The sequence below is a fragment of the Saccopteryx leptura genome, chromosome 3 (genome assembly GCF_036850995.1).
Source record: "Saccopteryx leptura isolate mSacLep1 chromosome 3, mSacLep1_pri_phased_curated, whole genome shotgun sequence".
NCBI classification, from domain to species: Eukaryota; Metazoa; Chordata; class Mammalia; order Chiroptera; family Emballonuridae; genus Saccopteryx; species Saccopteryx leptura.
The window spans coordinates 93,975,283-94,002,120 of NC_089505.1; the positions used below are offsets into that span (position 1 = coordinate 93,975,283).

At 48.7% G+C, this 26,838-nt stretch overlaps 2 protein-coding genes and 1 pseudogene across 3 annotated transcripts in view; 2 read left to right on the forward strand and 1 right to left on the reverse strand.

The window, feature by feature from the left end:
• The window catches only part of DNAJC16 (DnaJ heat shock protein family (Hsp40) member C16), a 29,825-nt gene extending 17,117 nt beyond the window's left edge, over positions 1 to 12,708 (forward strand). The window contains exons 8-15 of the mRNA XM_066375150.1: positions 3,509 to 3,639; positions 4,702 to 4,885; positions 6,226 to 6,408; positions 6,546 to 6,622; positions 7,639 to 7,722; positions 7,824 to 7,922; positions 8,466 to 8,636; positions 9,070 to 12,708. Of these exons, the coding sequence (XP_066231247.1) occupies positions 3,509 to 3,639; positions 4,702 to 4,885; positions 6,226 to 6,408; positions 6,546 to 6,622; positions 7,639 to 7,722; positions 7,824 to 7,922; positions 8,466 to 8,636; positions 9,070 to 9,469 (1,329 nt within the window). The 3' untranslated portion in view covers positions 9,470 to 12,708. The remainder of the gene's footprint in view (positions 1 to 3,508; positions 3,640 to 4,701; positions 4,886 to 6,225; positions 6,409 to 6,545; positions 6,623 to 7,638; positions 7,723 to 7,823; positions 7,923 to 8,465; positions 8,637 to 9,069) is intronic.
• Positions 12,709 to 13,686: 978 nt separating this feature from the next.
• On the reverse strand, positions 13,687 to 25,410 carry AGMAT (agmatinase (putative)). 2 transcript variants are annotated; one of them, XM_066375172.1, is made up of 7 exons: positions 25,059 to 25,410; positions 22,978 to 23,078; positions 19,355 to 19,403; positions 18,007 to 18,202; positions 16,594 to 16,773; positions 14,889 to 14,973; positions 13,687 to 14,096 (listed from the first exon to the last, which is right to left on the reverse strand). In XM_066375172.1, exons 1-7 carry the CDS (start codon positions 25,328 to 25,330, stop codon positions 14,023 to 14,025), a joined length of 957 nt encoding a protein of 318 aa, XP_066231269.1. In that variant the 5' UTR covers positions 25,331 to 25,410; the 3' UTR covers positions 13,687 to 14,022. The 2 variants fall into 2 exon arrangements, with proteins under 2 accessions (XP_066231269.1, XP_066231268.1); XM_066375171.1 differs by having other exon boundaries at positions 22,876 to 23,078; positions 25,059 to 25,409.
• On the forward strand, positions 20,663 to 22,365 carry LOC136397217 (DNA-binding protein RFXANK pseudogene; annotated as a pseudogene).
• Positions 25,411 to 26,838: the final 1,428 nt, after the last annotated feature.

Genomic DNA, 26,838 nt, shown 5'->3' on the forward strand with positions numbered 1-26,838 from the left:
TAATGAATTATGAATTGGAACTGCCTACAGGAACTCTAAGGAGAGATGTCCATCAGGCAGTTGGGTGCAGGGATCCAGAGCTGGGGCTAGAGCTTTAACTCATCAGTGAATGGTTAGGCGTTCAAGTGTGAGTGTGGGGCGATCTTCCAGGCATCATATGTGAAGTAAGGAGAGAAGGGGGCCAAGGACAAAGTCGGGGCAAACACCAGCAAATAACAATGGGGTGCCTGATGGCAGCCAAGAAGGAGCTGAGAGAGAGGAAGAACAAGTCCCAGTGGAGGGAGAGAGCAGAGGGTCCTCTCACCCCAGGGTCGATCGGTGAAGGTTGCCTACATTGCTGTTTAGTAATAGCTTCTACTCTTGAGAATTATTTATTTCTTCCCTAGAGAAAACTGTAAATCAAATACATTCACAAAATTACTGGTACAATGCATGCTTTGCCAATTTGCTCTTTAAGGCTGTAAAAATGCATGCTAAACTTGAAAAAAATAAGTTCTCCAGCTGTTAGTGGTATAGCGTAATGCTAGAAGCACCAGCATTTCGTGTGGCCCTAGCTGATGTGTTTTCATTTGCAGCACAGCGATTATGGCCACATTGTCGTTTGTTTACTCATCCTTCTGTTGATGACCATTTTGGTGCTTTAGGAGCAGTGGTGCCATGAGCACCTGAGCACAGCTTCTCTAGGACAGCAGTTTTCAGAAGGCGGTTCACAGACCCCTGGGTGGCAGGCCCCATGGGCCCTGGAAAGGAGTCTGTGAGATCAAAACTGTGTTCATAACCTAACGTAATTTGTCCTTCTTCTCAGTGTTGACGCTTACACCAATGGTGCAAAACAATAGTGGCTAAAAAAACCTGTGTGTAAGTGTGTGAACCCAGACCACCCGAGACCATGTTCTTTCTAAGCACCTGCCATAAAAACAAACAACACTCCTTTCACTTCATCGCCTTGATGAAGCAATAAGAAATACTAACTTTATTAGTAAATAGACCCTTGAGTACACATCTTTTTGTATTTTTAATATTCTGCATGACAGTGTGGGAAGTGTGCATAAAGCAGTGTGTTTCATGCCAGAGTACGAAGGTTGTCTTCAGGACAAGTAGCTATGATTGTGAGATTTGAACTAGAAGGAATTTTTTTTTTTTTAACTTTTCAAAATAGGTAGTGATTCCTCCTTGCCTCCTTGTCATCCTTGATAATGGTTATTTGAACCGTCTCTTGTTTCCAGTTGGTTTTACCATAGTGTTGTCGATTTTATTAGCTCTCCCAAAGAACCAATTCTGGCTTTGTTAATTCCTCTGTTTCTTCTCTTTCTCTATTTTTTGTTTCATTGATGTCTGTTTTTTTGTTTGTTTTTATTATTAATTTTAATGGGGTGACTGATAAATCAGGGTACATATGTTCAGAGAAAACATCTCCATGATATCTGGGGTTTTTTTCTGTTGTTTTGTATTTTTCTGAAGTTGGAAACTGGGAGGCAGACAGACTCCCGCATGCGCCTGACCGGGATCCACCCGGCATGCCCACCAGGGGGCGATGCTCTGCCCATCTGGGGCATCGCTCTGTTACAACCAGAGCCATTCTAGCGCCTGAGGGAGAGGCCATGAAGCCATCCTCAGCGCCCGGGCCAACTTTGCTCCAATGGAGCTTTGGCTGCAGGAGGGGAAGAGAGAGAAAGAGAGGAAGGAGAGGGGGAGGGGTGGAGAAGCAGATGGGCGCTTCTCCTGTGTGCCCTGGCCGGGAATTGAACCCGGGACTCCTGCACGCCAGGCCAACGCTCTACTGCTGAGCCAACCGGCCAGGGCCTCCATGATACCTGTTTTTATCTTTATTTTTTTAACATATTTAATTTGCCCTTGAAGATAGAACACAAATTGTAAGTACACGTCATTATAAGTACATGTCATTGACATCCAATTGGTACACAATTACATGAGCATTATCAATTTTAGTTACTGACGTTGAATAATGTGCATTGCAGATAGCAATTTCATAAGCATTTTGCTAATTAACAACAAAGGCCTTCATTTTTAGAGGTTTTCGGCTTCATCGTAGTTGAAGACTGCATGACTAAGGTGACATTTCCCAAAGAACATAGAGCTGGGAATCTGTCAGTTCAGGAACATCCACATAGTGGCCCTCCACCTCTTGCTTCAGGTCTAAAACAATGCTTCTCCAAGTGTGGTCCCCAGACTGGCAGTGTCAGCTTCACCTGGAACCTTCCCTGTTGCGTTGACATTGGTAGAAAAGCCATGGTGTGTAACTGCTAATGTTGGCACCCATCAAGGCGGGAGCATCAAACGGTACTAGTAGCCATCATGTCCGTTAGTCATGCACGCCCCAGGCCCTGTGCCCAGGATATCCTTGGACTTGATCATCGCTCCTCCCTCTTGAGAGCTGTGTGCTCTGAGGAAGCCAGCGCGCTCCCTTCACCAAGGAGCTGCCTGGCCTATTTTTATCTTTATTCCCTTCTTTTCTGGGTTTATATTATAACTCTTTGTTTTTAACTTTCTTGATACAGATACCTACCTAGTTCATTGATTTCTGTTACATTCATTTTAACATTACCCTCTAAGTACTACTTTGTCTACATCTGAAAGTTTTGGTAAATATATAATATTTTAATTAATCATTCAAATTCAAAATATTTTCTAATATCTGATAGACTTTGTTAGATCAATAGGTTATTCAGAGTGTGTTTCATAACATACGTGGATATTCTGGTTTTACATTCTTTTTAATTGAGTTTATTGGGGTGACACTGGTTATCATAATTATACAGGTTTCAGATGCCCAATTCTGTCTGGTTCACGTTTTATATTGATTTCTAGGTTGTGGTCAGAGCACCTGCAGTATACGGAGTGGGCAAAGTAGATTTACAGTTGTTCGTTTAGAGAGATATATAATACAAGAATAAGCTGTGTTTTGCATATTCAAAACTATAACCTAATTTTGCCCACCCTGTATAATTTCAGTCCTTCAAAATGTATGAAATTTACTAATAGCAGTGGTCATCATACAATTATAGTTTTGTTACTTTGGAGTTTTGGGGGTTTTTGTTTGTTTGTTTTTTATTTTAGAGACAGAAACATCGATCTGTTCCTGTGGGTCCCCTGACCAGGGATCAGACCCACAACCTTTGCTTATCAGGATGATGCTCCAACCAGCCGAGCTCTCCAGCCAGGGCTGGACTGTAGTTACTTGTCCCGTTTGCTACAAATCTTAAAGTAAACTTGCCTAAAATGTAAAATGATTGGTTTTTATAAAAATCTGCCAGCATAAAGCAGTATAGAAAGGCCTTTGACTCTCCTTTGACTTGAAGGAACTAGGGCGCTGCTTTCAGCCCAGCCTGGCTGAAGTAGATCACATGTTTATTTGCTCAAACAGAACTTTCTTCTTTTGTTATGTTACTGTAGCGAGGGTCAGCCACATTTTCATTGAGCTTGTAAGTAAAGCTCTTTTGCTGTGAGAAAACGGAATAAAATAAACTGTTTCTTGGTTTTCCTCCAGGCCCGGGGTATGAAGAAACAGGTCCTTGATGACTTCATCACCCAAAACAAGTATCTGTTAGCAGCCAGGCTCACTAGCCAGAAGTTGTTCCATGAACTCTGCCCCGTGAAACGGTCTCACCGACAGAGGAAGTAAGGACACCAGGCTTCGCTCTGCTTGTCATTGCAGTAGAGGGGCCATGGTCACACTTTACTACAGGGCAACTAAACATCTACCCTACAACAGTCAGAATTTATTATTTAGGTAACAAATAGTGACTGACGACTATTATAGTAGTGGGTATATTAATTCAGGGTCCGTTAGGACCAAATTATTGGATGTGCTAGTTTGGCCCAGGGGTCAGAGAAGATCTCCCTAAGATGTAAAACTTTAGCCGAGACCTGAAGAATGAGTAGATGTTAGCCAGGTGTCAGGGGTGATGATAGCTTTAAAGCAGGCGTCCCCAAACTATGGCCTACGGGCCGCATGTGGCCCCCTGAGGCCATTTATCCAGCCCCCCGCCGCACTTCTGGAAGGGGCACCTCTTTCATTGTTGGTCAGTGAGAGAAGCACTGTATGTGGCAGCCCTCCAACGGTCTGAGGTACAGTGAACTGGCCCCCTGTGTAAAAAGTTTGGGGACCCCTGCTTTAAAGGAGCACAGGGTATGAGAGAGTTACTATTCCTACTAGAGTATTCCATGCAGGGTGAGTCTATAGGTCTCGTATAAGCTCCCCAAGAGCAAGAACATCATCTGTCATACCAGCATATAGTAGGTGCTCAGGAAATACTCAGAGAGTGAGTAAATGAATGATAAATTAAACTTTCCATTGGAATCATTGCAAAGGAAGCCCTTCATAATGAGGCTCAGCAGCCTGTGGGCTGAGAGGCTTGGCCAGCCCTGCCTGTGGTGGAAGAACTGACCAGATGGCTTCTGAAAGGTCCTTCTGTGTCAATGACTCAGTGACCATTGCCTTAAAAGAAATTCCTGAGTATGGTGATCTGGTTTGGGGAAGACATGACTAGTTTGGAAAAGAAGCAGGTCATGAATGACTTGGAAGTCATCTCTCATTAGAGACTTTGAACATAGAGTTTTCATTAGTAAAATGTATTCACTTCTCTAACGTGAGTGCATCCTCTCTCCTCCACCTGCACCTGCCATCACAGCTTCTAATCACAGCCTCGGGGGTTGGTTATGTCTCCTGTTGTGGCACAGGTACTGTGTGGTTTTACTGACTGCTGAGGCCACCAAATCGAGTCAACCCTTTGAGGCCTTCCTGTCCTTTGCCCTGGCAAACACACAAGATACAGTGAGATTCGTGCACGTCTACAGTAATCGGCAGCCGGAGTTTGCCCACACCTTCCTGCCAGACAGTGAGACGTTCCGAGGAAAGTCAGCGGTGAGTCATGGTTTCTGTTTTGATCCCGAGCTCTGCACAAGCCGTGGGCACCTGATTCTGTTTTCTCCTTCCTCAGGAAATCCCAGGAAATCCAGAAATCTCTGGGCCTCTTTTTGAAAGCCTACTCTTAAAACGGTCTTACCCTGTAGATTTCACCTTCTACACAGAAAGCACCTTGGTTCTTCACAGAAAGCACCTTTCCTATGAGTAAAGATTGAAGGGCGTTGGTCCTTTTCACCAGTTTTGCCCCATGGCAAGTCTAGTCTTGCAGTATCTGTTTTTTTTGTTTTGTTTTTGTATTTTCCTGAAGTTGGAAACGGGGAGGCAGTCAGACAGACTCCCGCATGCACCCGACCAGGATCCACCCGGCATGCTCACCAGGGGGCGATGCTCTGCCCATCTGGGGCGTTGCTCTGTTGCAGCCAGAGCCATTCTAGTGCCTGAGGCAGAGGCCATGGAGCCATCCTCAGCACCCGGGCCAACCTTGCTCCAATGGAGCCCTGGCTGCAGGAGGGGAAGAGAGAGAGAGAGAGGAAGGAGAGGGGGAGGGGTGGAGAAGCAGATGGGCGCTTCTCCTGTGTGCCCTGGCCGGGAATCAAACCCGGGACTCCTGCACGCCAGGCAGATGCTCTGCCACTGAGCCAACCGGCCAGGGCTTTGCAGTATCTGTTTTGCAGAATCTTCCTTAGGCTACCAGTAATATGCTTTCGGAATTGGCTCTCCTTCACTTTCATGGCATCCTAACTGATCTCTCCTTCCTCTCCTCTCTCATCACTCAATTCTTCTCTGTCTTTTCCATCATTTTGGTAATCATTGAAAATCACTCTAGCCTGACCTGTGGTGGTGCAGTGGATAAAGTGTCGACCTGGAAATGCTGAGGTCCGGTTCGAAACCCTGGGCTTGCCTGGTCAGGGCACATATGGGAGTTGATGCTTCCAGCTCCTCCCCCCTGTCTCTCTCTCCTCTCTCTCTCTCTCTCTCTCTCCTCTCTAAAATGAGTAAATAAAAAAATTTAAAAAAAAAAAAAAGAAAAAAGAAAAAGAAAATCACTCTAAAAAACAAGGGGTCCCTTTGTTATAAAGTAAGAGGTTATCATACCAAGTTTATTGAGAAGAAAGGGCTTTAACTTTTAACAGAAGCTTTGGAAAGTCACCATAATTTCTTTTGTCACAATTATTTAAATCTCTTGCAAATGTTTTATAGTCATCCATATTTGTGTCTGCCTTTATTGCTGACTTCGCTAGACCCTGTTTTCCATCCTCTCTGGAAAGAACGCAAACAATGGTAACTTGGGATCATCCTTTTGAGAATTCTGATGGTTTTCGCTCTTTCTCTCCCAGGTGTCTATCTTAGAAAGGCGCAACATGGCAGGCAGGGTGGTATATAAAACCCTGGAGGAGCCCTGGACGGGGAGCGAGAATGACAAGTTCACCCTTCTGGGTTATCTCGACCAGCTGCGGAAGGACCCAGCTCTTCTGTCCTCAGAAGCTGTGCTCCCGGACTTGAACGATGAACTTGCCCCTGTAAGCATGTGGCCCAGGAGAGGGGGCGCTGGGCAGGGCTGGTGAGCTTCCAGGGCTGGAGCAAAGGTTCAGCAATAGCACTGTGTGGGGGTCGAGGGCTTCTTCCAGGTCCTGTCATCCACTTCCTCTCTCAATAGGTTTTTCTCCTTCGGTGGCTTTACTCTGCTTCTGACTACGTCTCAAACTGCTGGGATAGCGTCTTTCACAACAACTGGTAGGAATATTGCTAGATTGAATTTCTGTTGCTGCGTTAATAGCAGGGCCACTGTTTTTCTTTTGTAAAGAGTCTGTCCTCCTTTGATTTGAGTGTATTTTCAACATGGGCAGTTGGCAGAATGTTTACACATTTTCAACACTGTTCCCCTTTTACTTTCTTTCTGTAACTTCACTTTTTTTGTATTTGCTGATTGACTCTTTCCCACTGGTTGGAAAAGAAAGGATCACCCCTGGCTGCCCTTCCGGACAACAGAGCCTGGGACTGTCCTCTTCATCCCAGGGCCTGGGATGAAGGGCCTGACCCACGTGGAGTCCAGTGTAGCGGTGTGCACACCAATCAGTGAGTCCCTGAGAGAAGGGAAACTGGACAGAGCACATTTCCTTCGTATTCATGATTGCTAACACCCAGCCCGCGCCCGAAAAGCAGCAGGCCCTTAATGAGTGTTTGTGGGTGAATACAGTTTTAGGATACCAGTTCTAGAGGAAATTGTGAAGGGTCAACTTTTTTTCCCTACTCCACCCTTCTGAGCCACGTCTGAATTATTTCAGTCAGGAAAAATATCAAATAAAGAACTTCATAGCCTTTTTAGGCAATGCCATTAAAGGTAATGACATTCCCCTGTCCTGATAAGCATCTTAATCTTAACTACCCTTGACGTCAGAATGTTCTTCCTTGCTCCCCGCTGACATCCTTTATGACCCCTCTTACTATTTCCTTCTACAGGATATGTAAGCACAGCCTGTGATACTGAGACACAAAATCAGACCCTTAAAATAAGCTATCTGTGAATTATAACAACAAGGGGGAAATCTCTGCTGTCCCCACCGCCACCCCCAGAAACCTCTATTCGTATGAAATCAAACAATGTTCATTGCTGTGAATGCTGCATTGGTTTGGAGTTCTCTGGGGTGTTGTTCTTTGGGCCAAAGGGAGGAAACCTAAAACCATTCAGTGGTGTGTCACAGCAGCCCAAGCCGAGCTGAGCGGACTGTGCGTTTGTCCCCTTGTTTCAGGCGGGAAGTGATGCCCCTTCTGCTGTCCCTGGTCTTCTCGGCCCTCTTCATCCTCTTTGGCACGGTCATCGTGCAGGCTTTCAGGTCGGTCCTGTGTGACGTCTCGGCGCGGTTTCTGTAGGGGGAGCCCAGAACCCGCGGTTGTTTGTCCTCTTCTCATGTGAAAGCCGTTTTCCTCACTTCAGTGACTCAAACGACGAGCGGGAGTCGCACCCTCCAGATAAAGCGGGAGCCCAGGAGAAGGCCGGGAGGACGGAGCCCAGCTTCACCAAAGAAAACAGCAGGTTTCTAGCACACCCACCTCCTCTCTGCAGCACACCTACGGGCCGCATGGTCTCACACAGCAGTGTTCGGATGTGGGGGATGTACAGAACTCCTCCTTTCCTGGGCCTGCCTCCTGGGTTCGAGTGTGGGCACAGGGAGGGTCCCTGTTGGTCCTGTCTACCGAGACCCTCTCCCCCTCAGACACCAGACCCCCTTCTACTCAACTTCTCACTCTGGGTTTAATGATGAGGGCAGGAAGCCAAGAAGCTTGTCAGAGCGATGCTGGATAGCCAGAGCAGAGAACGGAGCATCACCATAGCTTCGATGGCCTTTGTCCCGTCCTGAAGCAGCTTCTCCACCGGCCGAATGGCAGCATCTGAGAGGCCCTCTGTAGACCCGGGGTTGCCAAGGAGGGCCCAGCCCCAGCCCCCAGTGTGCCAGGCTCGGGAATATTAGATAATAGATCTCATCCAGTTAGAACGTACTGTTTTCTTCCACTTGTTCCTTTTAAAAATGGCATTCCGTACTTTGATAACATCTTAATTCTTCAATATTTTTCACAGCAAAATTCCTAAAAGAGGCTTTGTGGAGGTAACTGAGCTCACAGATGTAACATACACCAGCAACTTGGTCCGCCTGAGGCCAGGCCACATGAACGTGGTCCTCATCCTGTCAAATGCCACCAAGACCAGCCTCCTACAGAAGTTCGCGCTGGAGGTCTACACGTTCACCGGGTGAGCTCGAGTGTGTGAGGGAGGTGGGGGAGGGGAGACAGCATGCCCACCTGGGTAAGGAGGGGCCCGGAGGAAACGACTCCTTTCCTCTCTGTGAGGCGCTCTATCCCTGCACCATGATGTTGGCCATGACCTTTCTAACCCAGTAATCTAAGCCATGTGAGGGGACCTTTTTTCCTTCTTGACCTCATGTCCTCTTAGTTCTATTTTCCGGATGCTGAACACTGAGAGTGACAAGTAGCATCCAGCAAGGGACAAGTGGCAGCTGTTGTAGGAGCCCTTGGCTCCCACAGAGGTCCTTTACGTTGTCTGTGCTCTGGCCCCACCTGACGTGAAGCCTCTTCTCGTTACTGGAGGTCTGACGGAGGTGTTTCTGCCCCTGCCCTTGACCGTGTCGGATGTCCCCCTGACCCCTCCGGCTCTCCTTCCGCAGGAGCAGCAGCTTGCACTTCTCCTTCCTGAGTCTGGATAAACACAGAGAGTGGCTCGAGTACTTGTTAGAATTCGCCCAGGATGCGGCCCCGATCCCCAACCAGTACGACAAGCACTTTCTGGAGCGGGACTACACCGGCTACGTGCTGGCTCTGAACGGCCACAAGAAGTACTTCTGCCTCTTCAAGCCCCAGAAAGCAGTCGGAGAGGAGGAAGCCATGGCAGGGGGCGGGGACCCCAACTCTTCCCTCCACCTGGGGGAGTCCCGAGGGAAATCTTTCTGTGGCCCTGGATCCAGGCCCATCAAAGGGAAGTTGAGCAAGCTGTCCTTATGGATGGAACGCCTGTTGGAAGGCTCCTTACAGAGGTTTTATATCCCATCTTGGCCTGAACTAGACTGAGAGCACTTCAAAAAGAGACTTGAACTCTTCAGACCTTTTACAGGCCCCTGGGAACAGGTATTTTCAGGACTCAAAACTATCACAACGGACAGAGTATAGATTTTAGATTATTCTTCTGGAACAATGGCTAGAAGAATCTTTCCTTTGTCCTGTGCTAACCTAGGAGTGAAAATACCGCAAGCTGAATTCTCTAGATGAAAACATTTTCCTTTGGGTTTTATTTTCCTCATCTGAATGCCGTACTATTTAAAATAGACTGCTCCTTCCCTCTTCTGTTATGGTCCCCACACGCTCACAGCCCCGCCCCCGCCCAGTTTCTGCTACGTGGAAGCACACGCGACACGCGCTCGCCCTGCAGCGGTACCGGTACCGATGGAGCTCGGGAGCCTGGTGTGCTGGTCTCTGGGCAGGTCGTTGGCCGCCTTTCTCCGCCCCTCTGGCCCGCTGAGCTTCTGCCATGGTGCATGCTGGGACAGTGGGACCACCACAGCAGCTTCCAGGCCCCGTGTCCTGAGAGAGGCCTAGATCCAAGCAGTCTGTACATTGAACGGTTTTTCTGGTAGGGAGTGGCTAAAGTATATTTTGGGGGTATCCCCCTGCAGCAGTTTTTCAGCCATGGTTTTAAACGTGTAGGGCTGAGTGGGCGTTCTACATGTAAGTTTGGTTTTATTCCCAAGGCAAGAGAAGGGAGAGCTGGGCAGTGACTGAAGTTCCCTTCTGTGAGCGTCCCATCAGTCACCTCCCCAACTCTAAATGTAGCCAAGAGGGATCCGCACGGCAAGAAGTACTGTAATGACTTGAGCCATTTACATGTATGTCTTCAAATGCCTTTCTGCCTCTGTCAATTTTAGGGTATGGATATTAGGAGCCATAACTTTAACCTTGTTCTCTGAACATAGAAAGAAGCTGCTATAAGCCAGTAGATGTTAAGCTGAAGACTCGTTCCCGACTGCGATGAGTGGTGTCTCTTTAGTAGAATACCCGACATGTCTTTGTATCAAGGAACCTAACGTTTCTCAACAATTGTGTTTTGGACACTGTTTCCTCAAATGTGCTGTATCTTCAAGTCCTCTTTCGTGACAAGTGAATCAAGATTTGTTCTAGACTCCTGTTTTGCAGAAGGCTTACTTTGAGCTTCTGGCCTATATTTTGATATCTCACCTTAATCATTTCCCTCTTAACTCACAGCCCCTGCGCCAGTACCAGGGTCAGACCTGTCATCAGCTTGCTGAGCTGCAGTGTAAGATGGACTCCAGGCGGGATCGTTCCAACCAGCTAGAGAGCTTCCCTTTTCTCTAGGGCAGATCCACCAGTGGAGTCTGGACAGCCTCAAAGACTGGTCTGTTCAAATGTCAAAGCAAACTGCCCTTTCAAAGCAGTTTGTAAAATGAAGGGTCAAAATTAGTGACGGGACAGTAAGTGAGTATTTTCTTTCATCATAACTGCTTTAAACTAAGCCGTTTGGATCCTGAATAGCTTAAATATTGAGCTTCAGTGACAAGTAGTAAATTCTTTGAGCCCAGGAACTTCTACAGTTGTCATAGAATCCATAGTTTTATGAAAAAAGTAAAGGAATCACTGCCTGGTTCATTTCCCACGTGACCTTCCGCCAGTGGCAGCACACGCTCCTCTTGGTGCCTGCCAGGTAGAAACGGTCGTGGAATTCATTTGGCTCCTCGATGCATCTGTCCTCAAAATTATTTTCTGGGTCTTTTATGGCCAGGTTGCTTAAATGAGTTTGTTTTGGTTCGATGGTAGATTTTTATTATTAATATCTGGTACTAATGGGATTTCTGATCCTAATTTCTGAAAACCAAAACCTCCCCAGACTTGTTTATTTTTAAAAATTTCATCATTAAGCACCATCAGACAGCTGTGCCCTGCATTCATACTAAGAAAGGAATGTAATAGTAGGATTGAAAACATTCCTGGCAAGTATTTTAGTCCAAAAAAAAATTTTTTCTTTTAGGTTTCATTTATTGATTTTGGAGAGACATGAGAGAGAAAATGCGGGGAAGAGCAGGAAGCATCAGCTCATAGCAGTTGCTTCTCGTGTGTGCCTTTACTGGGCAGGCCTGGGGTTTCAAACTGGCAACCTCAGCGTTCCAGGTCAATGCTTTTATCCACTGCGCCACCACAGGTCAGGCTAGTCCAAAAATTCTGCAGATCTCTTTGGGGGCAGATATATCTGCCAAGAGGATACAAGAGAGCTCTTATTTTATCTTTTTTTTCTTCTTTTTTCTCTTCAAGGGGGGCTTTTATTTTAAAATGAACTTTAGCCTTGACACCCAAGCCTTTCCTCCTGAATGTTGTTCCTATTAATTTGTTTACTTTCGTGTCAAATGTATGAATCATTGTCATGCTCAGCCAATGCCACCATTTCTTTTTCTGATATATGTAACCACACAGACCCAGTTTCAGTTTTAACTTCCTAGTCTTCGAATATGTATCTTATAAAGACAACATTGACGACCTTACAGGTAGGTTTTTCTGGTTCATAGAGACTGCATCATGTGTAGCAGGTGGTTATGAAAACCGGCCTTAAAAGTCTTTGTGGAATACACGCCCATTATATTTCTTTATTGCCAAGGTGGCATTGGCACAATTTGTCTAACACGGAGGTCAGCAGCCCTAACTAAGCAAGTTCAGTGAGCAAGGCTGCCCTAACTTCCATCAGTCACGTGGTCTCGCAGGTCTGGCTGGTCTCTGGTCTCGCTGCCATCCCTTACCGAGTCTGAAATTTTGGTTGTGGTTTTCAAATAATAGGTTGATTTCCTCCTCATTCAGCACATAGATGTTTCCCTGATATAAAGAGGAATGGGATTTGAATGTGTTTTAAGTGATTTGCTTTGTTTGGGAAATGGGATTAGAAGCAAACACTCAAGACCTTTTTTCAGGAAAATTCTTTAAAAGCTGATGGAAAACATTCTAACAAATGAAATGTTGCTCACATCCGAATACCTGCCATTGTCCCTTGAAGGCACACACAGTGTGGCAGCTGCTGACTCTGTTCATTCAGTTTGTCAAGGAGAATAATTATACTTTCGAAACAGACCTGAAAAGAAGGTGAATATTTTGCACTTTTGATACTCTTAGGAACAAATAACTTATTTGGCAAATGGTGTCTTTTTTATGTTGATTTTGTTTTGTATTGTGAACAGGCACTAAAGCGGATGTTATTTTTGTTTTAAGAATATTACCGACTGGAAACAGAAATAAACTATTTTAATGTGTGATGATTACGGGTAGCTTCTGCATTATGAGATGATGATTGGATCATGGACACATTATCAACAAAGCTGAATTTTCAGTTAACTCAGCACATGGCTGAATCAGCATATCCTAACTGCAGATTTGGGGGACTTCTCTCTACAGGGTGTGTCAGCTAGCAGAGTAGATAATGCAGAACAGGCTTCAGGAAGTGTCGCGAAGGACTGTTCGGGAGGCCAGTGGGTGTCGTCTGGTTTAGAATACATTTCATGTACCCTCCTGGGCTTTCAACTGGGACATTTATTAGTATCTTTGTGTTACTTTACTTTTTTTTTTCCCTGAAGTGAGAAGTGGGGAGGCAGAGAGACAGACTCCCAAATGCACCTGACCAGAATCCACCTGGCATGCCCACTATGGGCAGATGCTCTGCCCATCTGGGGCGTTGCTCTGTTGCAGCCAGAGCAATTCCAGCACCTGAGGCAGAGGCCATGGAGCCATCCTCAGCGCCTGGGCCAACTTTGCTCCAATGGATCCTTGGCTGCGGGAGGGGAAGAGAGAGACAGAGAGAAAGGAGAGAGGGAAGGGTGGAGAAGCAAATGGGCACTTCTGTGTGCCCTGACTGGAAATCGAACCTGGAACATCCACACGCTGGGCCGATGCGTTACCACTGAGCCAACCGGCCAGGGCCTGTGTTACTTTCTTTTTTAAAAAAAATTTTATTTGTTGATTATAGAGAGAGAAATGGGAATTGAGGAAGGAGTAGGAAGCATTAACTCATAGTAGTTACTTCTTGTATGTGCCTTGACCAGGCAAGCCCAGGGTTCAGAACCAGTGACCTCAGTGTTCCAGGTCGACGCTCTATCCACTGTACCACCACAGGTCAGGCATGTGTTACTTTCTTTCAAACTTTTTGTTTATGGTCCTAAAACCAAGATGCAGCCCCTCCATGATCCTTGGAGGAAGAGCTGTATTTTAAAGGAAGACACTGTGGAAACATAGAAAGTGTATAGAGTATTATTTCATAGTCTTTATTTCATTCCTCCAATTTTTAGGTAACTTTGAACTAAATTCTTCATCCCTTTTCCCTTTATCCCCCATCAAATTTCATTAAGAAAAAAATCAGCACAGCACAAGTGCTTCTGTTTTCGTAAGTGAATTTAAACTCCTTAGAAATATTAGCTGTTTGGGTTAGAGTTCTACTCTAGGCCCTGATTTTACAGCTGCCGGTGTCACCTGACAGAAAGTTTTATGGGCATAAATTTTTCAGTACTGACTGCTTGCTCATAAATTCCTGAGTTTTGTCATTGATCCAGTCTGTTGTTTTATCTGGAAGAGCACGAGGTTCAGACGACTCTCACTTTGGGGAGAACGCACAGCATCTCAAACAGCAGGTTAGCCGCCAGGAGGGCCGTGTTTCCTACAAAGAATCAAAACCCACTGTGAAGACTGCCTCCCCACCCCCAGCCACACCTCTCTGGACTGCTCAGCCTTCCTCCCTTCGTCTTTCTTCCCAGGTCCCCCCTCCTACTCTTTTGGGGGGCTGCCCAACCACCCACGACCATGCTTTCCCTGGCATTCTGCTCCATCAATCATTTGGAAATAGTGCAGAAGATTCTGGCCCTGGCCGGGTGGGTCAGTAGATAAAGTGTCATCCTGGCACACTGAGGTCACAGGTTCCATCCCCGGTCAGGGCAGATAAAGTTAAGAAGTTTCTTTGTTTACTCTGAGAACAGAGTTCCCCCAAAAGAAAACCTATTTAATAATGGTATGTTCCCTCTGAGGCTAATAGGCCTAACTCCGTAAGGTTTTCTAAATTAAAACTGTTGGGACGGCATCTGCTTTGAGCATCCCTCCTAAGCCAGCTAACTCCCCACTTTAGCAATATGAACAAATACTATATTATTTACCCTTTAAAAATTCACTTTTCCATGAAATATTAAGAGGGTGGTAGTGCACCACCCTGTCTCTAAACTGTAGACTGGCTTCCTTTGCTGACTGATGGGCAAGTTAATAACACTTCGCTCCCTCCTGGGCTCATTAGCTCGTGCTTGTGAGGTGTGCGATAATAGGTTTATTTTCTTCACCGTAGGACCTACTCAGCAGGTTCCTGAGTTACACAGAAGGACCCATCCATCTGCTGCCTGTTAGCTAGATTAATATAGTTTAAACTAGCAGCTGCCTACGGATCACAGCTCTCTTGTGTACTCACCAAAAGGATCGTATGGTGGTGAAACTTCCACAAGGTCACATCCCACCACGTTCAAGCCTTGACAGCCCCGGATGATCTCCAGAGCCTGTTCGTGGTCCAGCCACAGCGGCAAACATTTACAATGGAAAGCAACTGGTACAGGCCTCAGTGGATTTCTCCCAACACGTGCCCACCTTTTGACTTGAAACTATTGCTTTCCCTCAGTAAACAGCTACTGACTGCCAGATGGGCATCACAGATGACCCATGCACAGTCCCTGCCTCTGTCCCTGCCCCTGGAGGGCTCCACAGTGTGATGACGGGGACGAGCAAACCAATCGTTTCTTTTTTTTTTTTTTTTTTTTTTTGCAATTTCTGAAGCTGGAAACAGGGAGAGACAGTCAGACAGACTCCCGCATGCGCCCGACCGGGATCCACCCGGCACGCCCACCATGGGGCGGCGCTCTGCCCATCCTGGGTGTCGCCATGTTGCGACCCTCCTGGGCGTCGCCATGTTGCGACCAGAGCCACTCTAGCGCCTGGGGCAGAGGCCACAGAGCCATCCCCAGCGCCCGGGCCATCTTTGCTCCAATGGAGCCTTGGCTGCGGGAGGGGAAGAGAGAGACAGAGAGGAAGGCGCGGAGGAAGGCGCGGCGGAGGGGTGGAGAAGCAAATGGGCGCTTCTCCTATGTGCCCTGGCCGGGAATCGAACCCGGGTCCTCCGCACGCTAGGCCGACGCTCTACCGCTGAGCCAACCGGCCAGGGCCTCAATCGTTTCAATATCATGCATTAAGGACTTCAAGGAAAGCGAGCAGAGGATCGGAGAGGAACACGTAACAGCCCACAGAGGCAGGGGAAGGCCTCCCCGCGGTGGAAACACTTAGCTCAAGAAGTTGACCAAGCTGATGAGCAGGAAAAGGGCAGCCCGGGCAGAGGAGAAAGGCACCAAGACAGAGGAAGTACCCGTAGTTAGACATTGCTGGAAGACAGGACAAGTGAGGGGATGGTAGGAGGAAGCGCTTGGTTTGAAGGAGTTTCCACTGTGCAGGTGAAAAGCCCAGAAGCAGCTGAGGAATGAGTTTTAGAAATCTCTGTGACGGGACCTGATCATGGCTTTCAAGAGACAGTGATGGCCATTTTTCCTTAGAGGATACAAGATTATTGATTAGGTTTAAGCCGTCTTCATGTCCTCACAAAAACCCTCACTACCCAAGATCGGGTAGTGAAGAGACCAAGGCCCTGCCCTCCGGGAGCTTACCTTCTCATTATAACCACACCCCAATTCTGCCTCCCTATGTTTATGCTCGGCACACCCTATGGGAAATCATTTGGGTGTCGCTAAAGATCTTGAACTGCCTTGGTAGGTGGCTAATTCCACTGTGTGCACTTCTAAAATTAAAACCTAAAAATGATAAGTTGAATGTTCTTAATTGGGGTACCAGAGTATTGTCCCCATGAACCGACTACGGGTGGACCAGCAGGAGAAATCTCAAATGAAGGGCTGTGATATCCCAGAGATACAAAATGAGGGCCCTGGCTAAAACCATCCAGGCCTCAGTAAGTCAGTATTCAAACCCAGGGTGGCCCTGAGGACAGTAAAGGCCCATGTGCCCTGCTTTCACAGTCCTGTCCCAATTCCCGAAGACTCACCACAAGGCCCAGGAAAGCAGGGAGTTAAAAATCTTCCCCTACCCCCGGAATGGTCACTGGTGGAGCCTCTCCGTACCTGACTAGGGGTGAGACCAGCAATTTCAGGTGTCCCTGTTCCTGGGGCGTAGGCAGGATCCAAGCCGTCAATGTCAAAGCTGATATAAATGGGTTTGCCTCCCATCTGCTGCCTCACTTCCGCCATCAGAGGCACCAGCGACTTCAGCCAGCAGTCTTCAGCCAGGACCACCCGGAAGCCCTGAAGGAGGTAGGAATTACAGAGTGGGAGGTCCAGGGGTCTGCCTGGTGGCACTCACTGGGCATTTCCTATGTGCCAACCCCACACTAAGCTCTGTGCCCACATCACCTTGGACTCCCAATCAGAGAGAAGCATGGCTAAACCTCGAGAAACTCGGGACACTCATGCTAGCTCTTCCTGAACAGCTGTCTAGAGGACTGGCCTTCGCATGGGGACTTGCGCCTTTCCTGTTGGCTCCTTCCTCTTACTGAATTTAGTGGGATGGTGTTGATTCCAGTTGGGTCTTATCGTATGTTCCCCCAGGAGGCACTCTGCCCAGCAGGTAGGAAGGTGAGAAGTAAGGGGGCCGCTCGCCTTGGGTATGGACTCCCCTGGCTCTTTTCCAAGCCAGCCAAGTCCCAGGGGTCAATTTGTTTCCAGTAGTCTCCCCACCCAGCTCTAAGAGGCTTCCTCTGCTCACTCCTCTCTGCTCCACACGGCCCTCTGGGTGCAAACTCAGTCTTTCATCCCCATTTTCAGAACTTGATTATCAAAGCCCCTGTTCGGTAGCTCAGTTGGTCAGAGCATCGTCCCAATATGCCAAGACCGTGGGTTCAATCCCTGGTCAGGGCACATACAAAAATCAACCAGTGAATGCACAAATAGGTAGAACTACAAATCAATGTTTCTCTTTCTCTCTCTCTCTTAAATCAATCAATTTTTTTAATTAAAAAAAAAATCCCCGCCCTGGCCAGTTGGCTCAGCGGTAGAGCGTCGGCCTAGCGTGCAGAGGACCCGGGTTCGATTCCCGGCCAGGGCACACAGGAGAAGCGCTCATTTGCTTCTCCACCCCTCCGCCGCGCTTTCCTCTCTGTCTCTCTCTTCCCCTCCCGCAGCCAAGGCTCCATTGGAGCAAAGATGGCCCGGGCGCTGGGGATGGCTCTGTGGCCTCTGCCTCAGGCGCTAGAGTGGCTCTGGTCGCAACATGGCGACGCCCAGGATGGGCAGAGCATCGCCCCCAGGATGGGCAGAGCATCGCCCCTGGTGGGCGTGCCGGGTGGATCCCGGTCGGGCGCATGCGGGAGTCTGTCTGACTGTCTCTCCCTGTTTCCAGCTTCAGAAAAATGAAAAAAAAAAAAAAAAAAAAAAAAAAAAAAAAATCCCCTGTTGAATCCATAGCCACCATTGAGTGAGCAATGGAGAGGAAGGCACTTTGCAGGCAGAGGACGGAGGAAGGGGCATTTGGTCTGTCACCTGGCTCCGGCTGTATCTGCAGGGATCCAAGGTCATGGAAGAGCCCCTGATGCCAATCTGTACTACACGCTTACAGTCCAGAAGTCCCTCGTCCACGCAGCGGCGGAAGGGCGTCCCGTGATAGATCTTCTCTCCCAGGGCCTTGTCAGCTGTGTCCATGTGAGCGTCCACGTGCAGCAGCCCCACAGGGCCATGCCTGATGACACAGGGCAGCTCAGAGGCCAGGCCTCCTCATGGTGACCGAGCACGGCCACCCTCCAGGCCACTGAAACTTGATGACAGTTCACAGCCAAGGAGGGGAGACCTGGCATCAGTAAAAGGCCCTGCAGCTGGTTTCTGCCTTCAAATGACTTAGCAGCTCAGAGTGATAAACTCAGAGACATCGGGCTGAAAATAGACATGTGCTTTAGTTGCCACCCACTACCTATCACCTAGAATTGTCCTCACAGATGGAGAGTGCTGGGCGGATGACAACGAAGGGTGAGCTCAGCTGAACTAATCAAAGCCACCGTTTCTCAAGCTGGGGCACCAGGAAGCAGCTTGGATCCAGCTCTCTCGCCATAATCTCCACCAACCCTGCTGGTCACTCCGAAAAAACAGAATTCAAAACAATGCTAGGCAAACACAGCTTCAAGAAAAGACTTGTACCCACCCACACATTAGGATCCTACCACCCTGGCTGGTAGTGGCGCAGTGGATAGTGTTGACCTGGAGCACCGAGGTCACCAGTTTGAACTCAAGGTCGCCCAAGGCTGCCAGATCGATCCCCAGTCAGGCACACATGAGAAGCAATCAATGGGTACACAACTAAGTGGAGCAACGAGTTGATGCTTCTCTCTCTCTCTCTCTCTCTCTCTCTCTCTCTCTCTCTTTCCCTCTCTCTCAAAAACAATTCTATCTGGAGCTGCCACTGACTTGGACCATCTGTCTCTTGCTCAAATTAATTCACCAGCGGGCCCTTGCAGGAGAAAACTAGGGCCTCTCCTCAGCAAGCAGTACCATGGAGCCTGTCAGTATTTGGGTTTGGCCTTTGAGCAAAACAGAAACGAGTTAACTGGGGTTGTGTATTTCACTAGGGACTCATCTTCCAAAAAGAAGCAAATGCTGAGCGTGCATACCAGAGCAGATCTAGGGCAAGGGAGGATGGCAGGAACTGTTAATAATAGTCTTGGCTTCTAGCTAGTGACTGACAGAGGCACCTGGAGCCCGACCTTCTGATCCACAGAAGTAACTCAGTCGGGAAGTTCCTATCAGCACCCCCTCCCCATAACCTGAGCCAGCACAGATCACCTGATGCCCTCTAGCAGCAAACAACTTATTCCCTAGGGCCCAGACATTGGGAACTTACTTTTTTGCCATGGCTTGCAATATAGGATATGTGATTGTGTGATCTCCACCTGCAAAGAGAAAAAAAGGAGAAAACTTCTGCAATACAGTTAAGACCCGAGGCCTGTGTGTTACATAGAACAGTCTCCACTTTGCCCGATTCTGCTGGGCTTTCTATGAGACTGAAGAATTACAACCCCAGCTAAAATAATATTTTGTTCAGCGGGGAAAGAGACACTGGGTGTTTGAAATGACACTGTCATTTAAAAGGAGAAATTAAGCCTGACCAGGTGGTGGCGCAGTGGATAGAGCATCGAACTGGGATGCGGAAGACCCAGGTTCGAGACCCCGAGGTCGCCAGCTTGAGCACGGGCTCATCTGGTTTAAGCAAAAGTTCACCAGCTTGGACCCAAGGTCGCTGGCTCGAGCAACGGGTTACTCCATCTGCTTAAGGCCCACGGTCAAGGCACATATGAGAAAGCAATCAATGAACTACTAAGGTGCCGCAACAAAAAGGAGAAATTAAACAAATTAAGGTTTACAGGTAAAATGCCCAGAACAGCTCTGTGCAATAGAACTATCTGCAATGATGGACATGTTATAAAAATGCACTGGCCAGTCTGGTGGCCACTATCTATATGAAGTTATTAAAAGAAGGCTCATGCAACTGATGAACTGAATTTTTTATTTAAAGCAATAATTAAATTAATTAAATATTTATTTAAATAATTTAAATTAATTTAAAATTAATTTTAGCCCTGGTCGGTTGGCTCAGTGGTAGAGCGTCGGCCTGGCGTGCAGGAGTCCGGGGTTCGATTCCCAGCCAGGGCACACAGGAGAAGCGCCCATCTGCTTCTCCACCCCTCCCCCTCTCCTTCCTCTCTGTCTCTCTCTTCCCCTCCTGCAGCCAGGGCTCCTTTGGAGCAAAGTTGGCCTGGGTGCTGAGGATGGCTCCATGGCCTCTGCCTCAGGCACTAGAATGGCTCTGGTTGCAGCAAAGCAATGCCCCAGATGGGCAGAGCATCGCCCCCTGGTGGGCATGTAGGGTGGATCCCAGTCGGGCACATGCAGGAGTCTGTCTGACTGACTCCCAGTTTCCAGCTTCAGAAAAATACAAAAAATAAAAATAAATAAAATAAAATTAATTTTAATTTAAATAGCCTCACGCAGCTAGTGGCTACCATGTTGGACAGCACAGGCCTAGAAAAATATTACTATGGGTAACAACTCATAATAATAGCTAATATTTATTGAAGCTTAACTTCTGCCAAGCACCATGCTGGGCCTTCTGTGTACGCATTGTCATTATATGTCCCTCACAGCATAGACTATGGCAGGTGGTGGTTTTGTTATTTTTCCTATTTTATAGAAGAGGAAATGAGGCAGAAATAGCTAGTGGGAGGTAGAGCTGAGATTTCAAACCAGGCCAACCAGAAAGCCACTATTCTCTCTGCAGTCCGGCCTCTCCAATTTGGCAAAAATAAATATGCTATTTAGAAAATGGTCTGTGTCATTTTAACTATTTATAAACCAGATGGGAAAGAAATGCTACAGTGGAAGTGGGCGGGGTTAAGGAAGGGGAAAGCCACCAGATACACTGATACAGACCGTGACATGGACGAACCTGCCCTGTGTCGTGCTCTCAAAGTCATTCACACAATGTCCTTCAACTAGTTCAGCAGTCACACTGAGCCCCTGTTCCTGCCTTCCCTGGGCCTGGGATCCAGGGCAGAGACAGAGATGGAGAGGGTGAGGTGAGGTGCAAAACTTAAGGGATGCCGAAAACCTCAGTAATCAAGATAAACAATCTTTTAAGGTAACATTTTCAAAAGTAATTCATTCACGGCCTTACCAGGTGGTGGCACAGTGAATAGAGTGTCGGACTGGGACAAGGAGGACCCAGGTTCAAAACCCCAAGGTCACCAGCTTGAGCGTGGGTTCATCTGGTTTGAGCAAGGCTCACCAGCTTGAGCCCAAGGTCGCTGGTTTAAGTAAGGAGTCACTTGGTCTGCTGTAGTCCCCCAACGATCAAGGCACATATGAGAAAGCAATCAATGAACAACTAAGGTGCTGCAATGAAGAATTGATGCTTCTCATCTCTCTCCCTTCCTGTCTGTCCCTATCTGTCCCTCTCTCTGACTCTCTGTCTCTGTCACACACACACACACAAAAAGCATACACTATTATAAAAAATTAAAAAATTCATTCAAAAACAATCCACGACAGAAGTTGCTCTGTGTCTCAGCAGAAGCAACTGTGTCATTTTAACTATTTATAAACCAGATGGGACCCTGGTACCGAGGGTCCAGCCACCAGCTTGCTCCCCCCTATATCAGTTGGAGGAGAAAAGTTTGTGAATTAGGTCTCCAAGTTTTGGGGCACCCGGGCTTGCAGCTTGGGGTGACAGTTTGTTGGCGCTTTACCTTCAGAGCCTACCCAGCCTGCAGAGAACCCCAGCCTGACCCAGCAGCTCCACACTGCAGAATCGAGGGGACCATGAAGACCCCGGGGACAAGGCCCTGGATGGCTCTGATACAGTAGTGCTCAGCCTCTTCCCCTGCACCCCACAGCCTGGCAATCCTGAACCGGATGCTGGAGCCTTGCCCCCTTGGGGCCGCCCCCTGAAGCACTCCTCCCCCCACTCTGGCCCTTGGCCTTCGGAAACATTGAGACAGTCTGCTTCTTGCTTGTGTGGATTGCCAACCCATAGATCCTGGCCAAGGAGCAGGAGGGCACCCTGTCACTGGCCAGTGCAGCTGGCTACACGGACATCGTGGGGCTGCTGCTCAAGCATGACGTGGACATCAACACGTATGACTGGAATGGAGGGATGCCACTGCTGTATGCCGTGCATGGGAACCATGTGAAGTGCGTGGAGGCCTCGTTGGCCCAAGAAGCTGATCTCACCACTGAGACCGACACCCCCGTGGACTTCGCAATGGCTATGGGATACCAGAAAGTGCAACAAGTGATCGTGAACCATATCCTCAAACTCTTCCCAAGTAACCTGGTGCCCAACAATCCCTACTGAAGGCCACCTGCCCCTCAGGGACTTAGACACTCAGGGAATACATGGTTGACCCAGAGTTGGGGGAACCCAGAACTGGCTTCAAAGGCAGCTCCTGGATAGATGGTGGGAGGGAATCCTCAGGAAAAATCAATAAATCTTTTGTGCAGAAAAAGAAAATCCATGATAAATTGTAAAGAAAGATGGGACCAGTAACTGCTGTTCTGAGCCATTGGAGCACGAGGCAAAAGGGGAAATCAGCAATACTTACTGTTGATTTTTTCGGTGACCCTTAAATTTTTTACAGAGGTGCATGCCTCGCCTGCCTCCCCCATAGTCCGATCCTGTCCATCATACTAGTCCAACATTTAAATATCCTCTCCCCTGGGGGGTTAAAATACATGAGTTAATAATGTTCTCTGTCCTACTGTCCCCGCAGTCACAGTGGCTTGCCCTGGAGAAGTAGCTGTACTCCAGCCCACTGTATATAATCCCTGAGCACAGCGACCTGCACTTGCCCTTGCAGATGCCATTACCCAAGGTCAGGGGAACACAGCCAGCAGCTACAATCTTCTGATAGGACTCCTGAATTAGGCGGCAGCTGTCCTGAAGGTTGTAAAGATTCACATTCACATCACCTAGGTCTGCAACCATGAGGGACTGGAAAGGGAGGGCCCCTGTGCTAGGGTTGATTGTCCGAAGCATCACTGATTCTTCCCGGATCCGTCGGGGTCCAAATCTGGAAGAAGAAGGAGTATCCTGTGAGCATCCCTGAAGGCTTAGAGGCCTTGCCTCGGTAGGGCTTCTCAGCCTCTGCACTGGTGACACTTGGGGCTAGATGTTATTGGGGGCGGGGGCATCCTGGACATTGTAGAATGTTTAGCAGCATCCCTGGTCTGTCCCCACTAGATACCAGTAGTACCCCTCCCCCCAAGTTCTGACAACCAAAAATGCCTCCAGACACTGCCAAATGTCCCCTGAGGACAAAATAACTCTGGTTAAGAATCACTATTCCAGTCCTGGCCGGTTGGCTCAGCAGTAGAGCGTCGGCCTAGCGTGCAGAGGACCCGGGTTCGATTCCCGGCCAGGGCACACAGGAGAAGCGCCCATTTGCTTCTCCACCCCTCCGCCGCGCTTTCCTCTCTGTCTCTCTCTTCCCCTCCCGCAGCCAAGGCTCCATTGGAGCAGGGGTGGCCCGGGCGCTGGGGATGGCTCTGTGGCCTCTGCCTCAGGTGCTAGAGTGGCTCTGGTCGCAACATGGCGACGCCCAGGAGGGGCAGAGCATCGCCCCCTGGTGGGCAGAGCGTTGCCCCTGGTGGGCGTGCCGGGTGGATCCCGGTCGGGCGCATGCGGGAGTCTGTCTGACTGTCTCTCCCTGTTTCCAGCTTCAGAAAAATGAAAAACAAAAAAAAATCACTATTCCAAGCTAGATATTAAGAGATTAAAGGAACAGATTTAGGAGCCCACCCATCACCAATTTACTAAATGGTATTGAATAACTTCTTTTTTTAAAACTTTGATTTTTTTTTTTTTTAATTTAGAGGATTTTTTTTAAGAAGGAGAGAGAAACATCGATTTGCTCTTCCATCCATTCAGGCATTCACTGCTGTATGTGTCCTAACCAGGAATGGAACCCACAACCTTGGTGTACCAGACAACTCTCTAACCAACTGAGCTACCTACCTAGCCAGGGCTTGGATAATTTCTTAATGTCTTTGAGCCTCAGTTTCCTAATCTATAAAATAATAATGGTATTTCCCTTACTTCATTGTTGTAAGAATTAAGGTAGATGAGATTATCTATGCAAAGTGCCTGGCACTTAGTAGACATTTAATAAATGGTGGCATTTATCATTTTAGGCCAGTAGTCAGATGTGTTGTTGCTGAGCTGAATCAGAAATAGCTAAAGCTCCATAACTAGGAAAATGGATTTTATTTCTGCTGACTTGAATTTAGGAAAATTGCCATAATTTGAACAATTTTTTTTTTTTTGTATTTTTCTGAAGCTGGAAGCGGGGAGGCAGTCAGACTCCCGCATGCGCCTGACCGGGATCCACCCGGCACGCCCACTAGGGGGCGATGCTCTGCCCATCCGGGGCATCGCTCTGTCGCGACCAGAGCCACTCTAGCGCCTGGGGCAGAGGCCAAGGAGCCATCCCCAGCGCCCGGGCCATCTTTTGCTCCAATGGAGCCTCGGCTTCGGGAGGGGAAGAGAGAGACAGAGAGGAAGGAGAGGGGAAAGGGTAGAGAAGCAGATGGGTGCCTCTCCTGTGTGCACCCATCTGGCTGGGAATCGAACCCGGGACTTCCGCACGCCAGGCCGACGCTCTACCACTGAGACAACCGGCCAGGGCAATTTGAACAATTCTTGAAGCAGGTGACATCTAGAGGTTTTGGGAAGGGGCTGCCAGCTTCTGTCCCCAAATGTCCCCTGCCAGTGGATGCTGACCATACCCCCAGCCTGCGTCCCAGCAAGGTCTGGGGATCAGGGTGTGGAGAGGTTCCTGTCGCAGGTCCCCCTTTCTTTACCACACGTGTTGAGCCCTGGGGGTTACTCGATGAAAACGGAGGGAAATAAACTCTTAAATGATCAGGGGCTCTTTGGAGCCAGGCACCAGCTTTCAACCTGACTCCAGGTGAGCAGAGCCCCCTGTGCGGTTTACATGCCCACTGGCCCTCAGGCTACCCAGACACGTGTCCCTGAATCCTCCCGGCCTTACCTCGCCCCGGGCCTGTTGGAGGTCCCAATGTCCAGGGGCACGCCCACGAAAGCGGCGTCCAGCCCCTCAGGGGAGGTTTGCACCGGCAGCCGCATCATGGAACAGACGCCCACCGGCCGGGCCACAAATTGGGAGTTGGGGGGCTGGTTCAGGGGGGCGTCGGAGGTCTGGTGGCTGGCGCTGCGGCAGTGGTCGCCGAGCCCTGCGGGAGGACGAGCGACCCTGCGAGCCCTCGGGCCCCGGGCGCAGCGGGACACCAGCAGCCGCAGCATGCCGCCCACCGCCTGACCCGCCTTGTCCCTCGCAGCGCTCAGGACGCTCGTACTAGCAACAGAACCGCCGGGCTCAAAGGGCAGGGGCGCCGGGTGGATCAATGGCAGGGGAGGGGCCCCAGAGATCGGGGCGTTGTCTCCCTACCCGCCGTTCCGGACTTTGGCCTCTGGCTTTTTTGGTCAATAAAACCAGGCCAGGGGCTTCCTATGCGCACACATCCCCAAAGGCCCTTTGCAACTTTTCTCCTATTCAGTGTAATATTTTCTAAAACCCGAAAATTTTGAAGGAGAAAAACTTTTCCCTAAGCGACAAAAATTAGAAGTGCATTTAAAAAATAATGTATCAAGCCTGACCAGGCGGTGGCGCAGTGGATAGAGCGTCGGACTGGGATGCAGAGGACCCAGGTTCAAGACACCAAGGTCACCAGCTTGAGTGTGGGCTCATCTGGTTTGAGCAGAGCTCACCAGCTTGGACCCAAGGTCGCTGGCTCCAGCAAGGGGTTACTCGGTCTGCTGAACGCCCGTGGTCAAGGCACGTATGAGAAAGCAATCAATGAACAACTAAGGTGTCTCAATGAGCAGTGAAAAACTAATGATTGATGCTTCTCATCTCTCCGTTCCTGTCTGTCTGTCCCTATCTATCCCTCTCTCTGACTCTCTCTCTGTCTCTGTAAAAAAAAATAATAATAATGTATCAAGAATGTCTAGGTGGGATTCTCAGGAAGCAGTGAGTCTTTCTAAATAACATAAGAAAAAAAAAGGTCTTAGAGGTAAGCCCAATAGTCTGTGGTCTTCTTTATTTCTAAGGGGTAAAAAGTCACATGGGGTTAAAGGAAGTGATTTGTAATAAAGTTACATGAGCCATTTGGTGGCATTATATATTTTTTTAATTGCTTAGAGGCTGAGATTGAATAGGAAAGGCTCTTCAGCATTCACTACTGCTGATCACGCCCTTCCATTAAACTTTCCTCAGATGGCCTCTTCCACCAGGTGTGCCCCTGCTCCTTATACCTATCTGACCTGGGGGTGATAGTTTTCACCTGCAGGCAGGTCATTCACAAGCCACTTTTCAGCCCTGGGCTCCAGTCGCCCGTTTGCTAGCTCCCTACCCAGATGATTTGACAGCAAGTCAGGTAGGCTGCAAGGTCTTTCCACCGCCCTGTCTTGGACCCCACGCCCCGCCCCAGGTAAGTCCCGGTGGTTTCCTGCAAGCAGGCCCTCGGCTCCTGCCCTCTGCGGCTACCCTGGTTCAGGCCTCCCCACCTCCCACTTTCTCACCCCACGTCTCACCACCGCTGCTGTCACATGGACTTCTCTGCCAGGTCACGCTTCCTGAAGCCAGGCCGCCTTCCCAATTGTATTTTCCTCCAATCCCGTGTTTTCACGTACTTGACCCTCCAACCACTGTTCACCTCCCAAGGTCCCATTTTTCTCGCCCCCTAACTTTGCCCACGCCATATCCTCTGCCTGAAATGCTCTCTCCCCGCTCCACACGCCCCGTTGTCAGC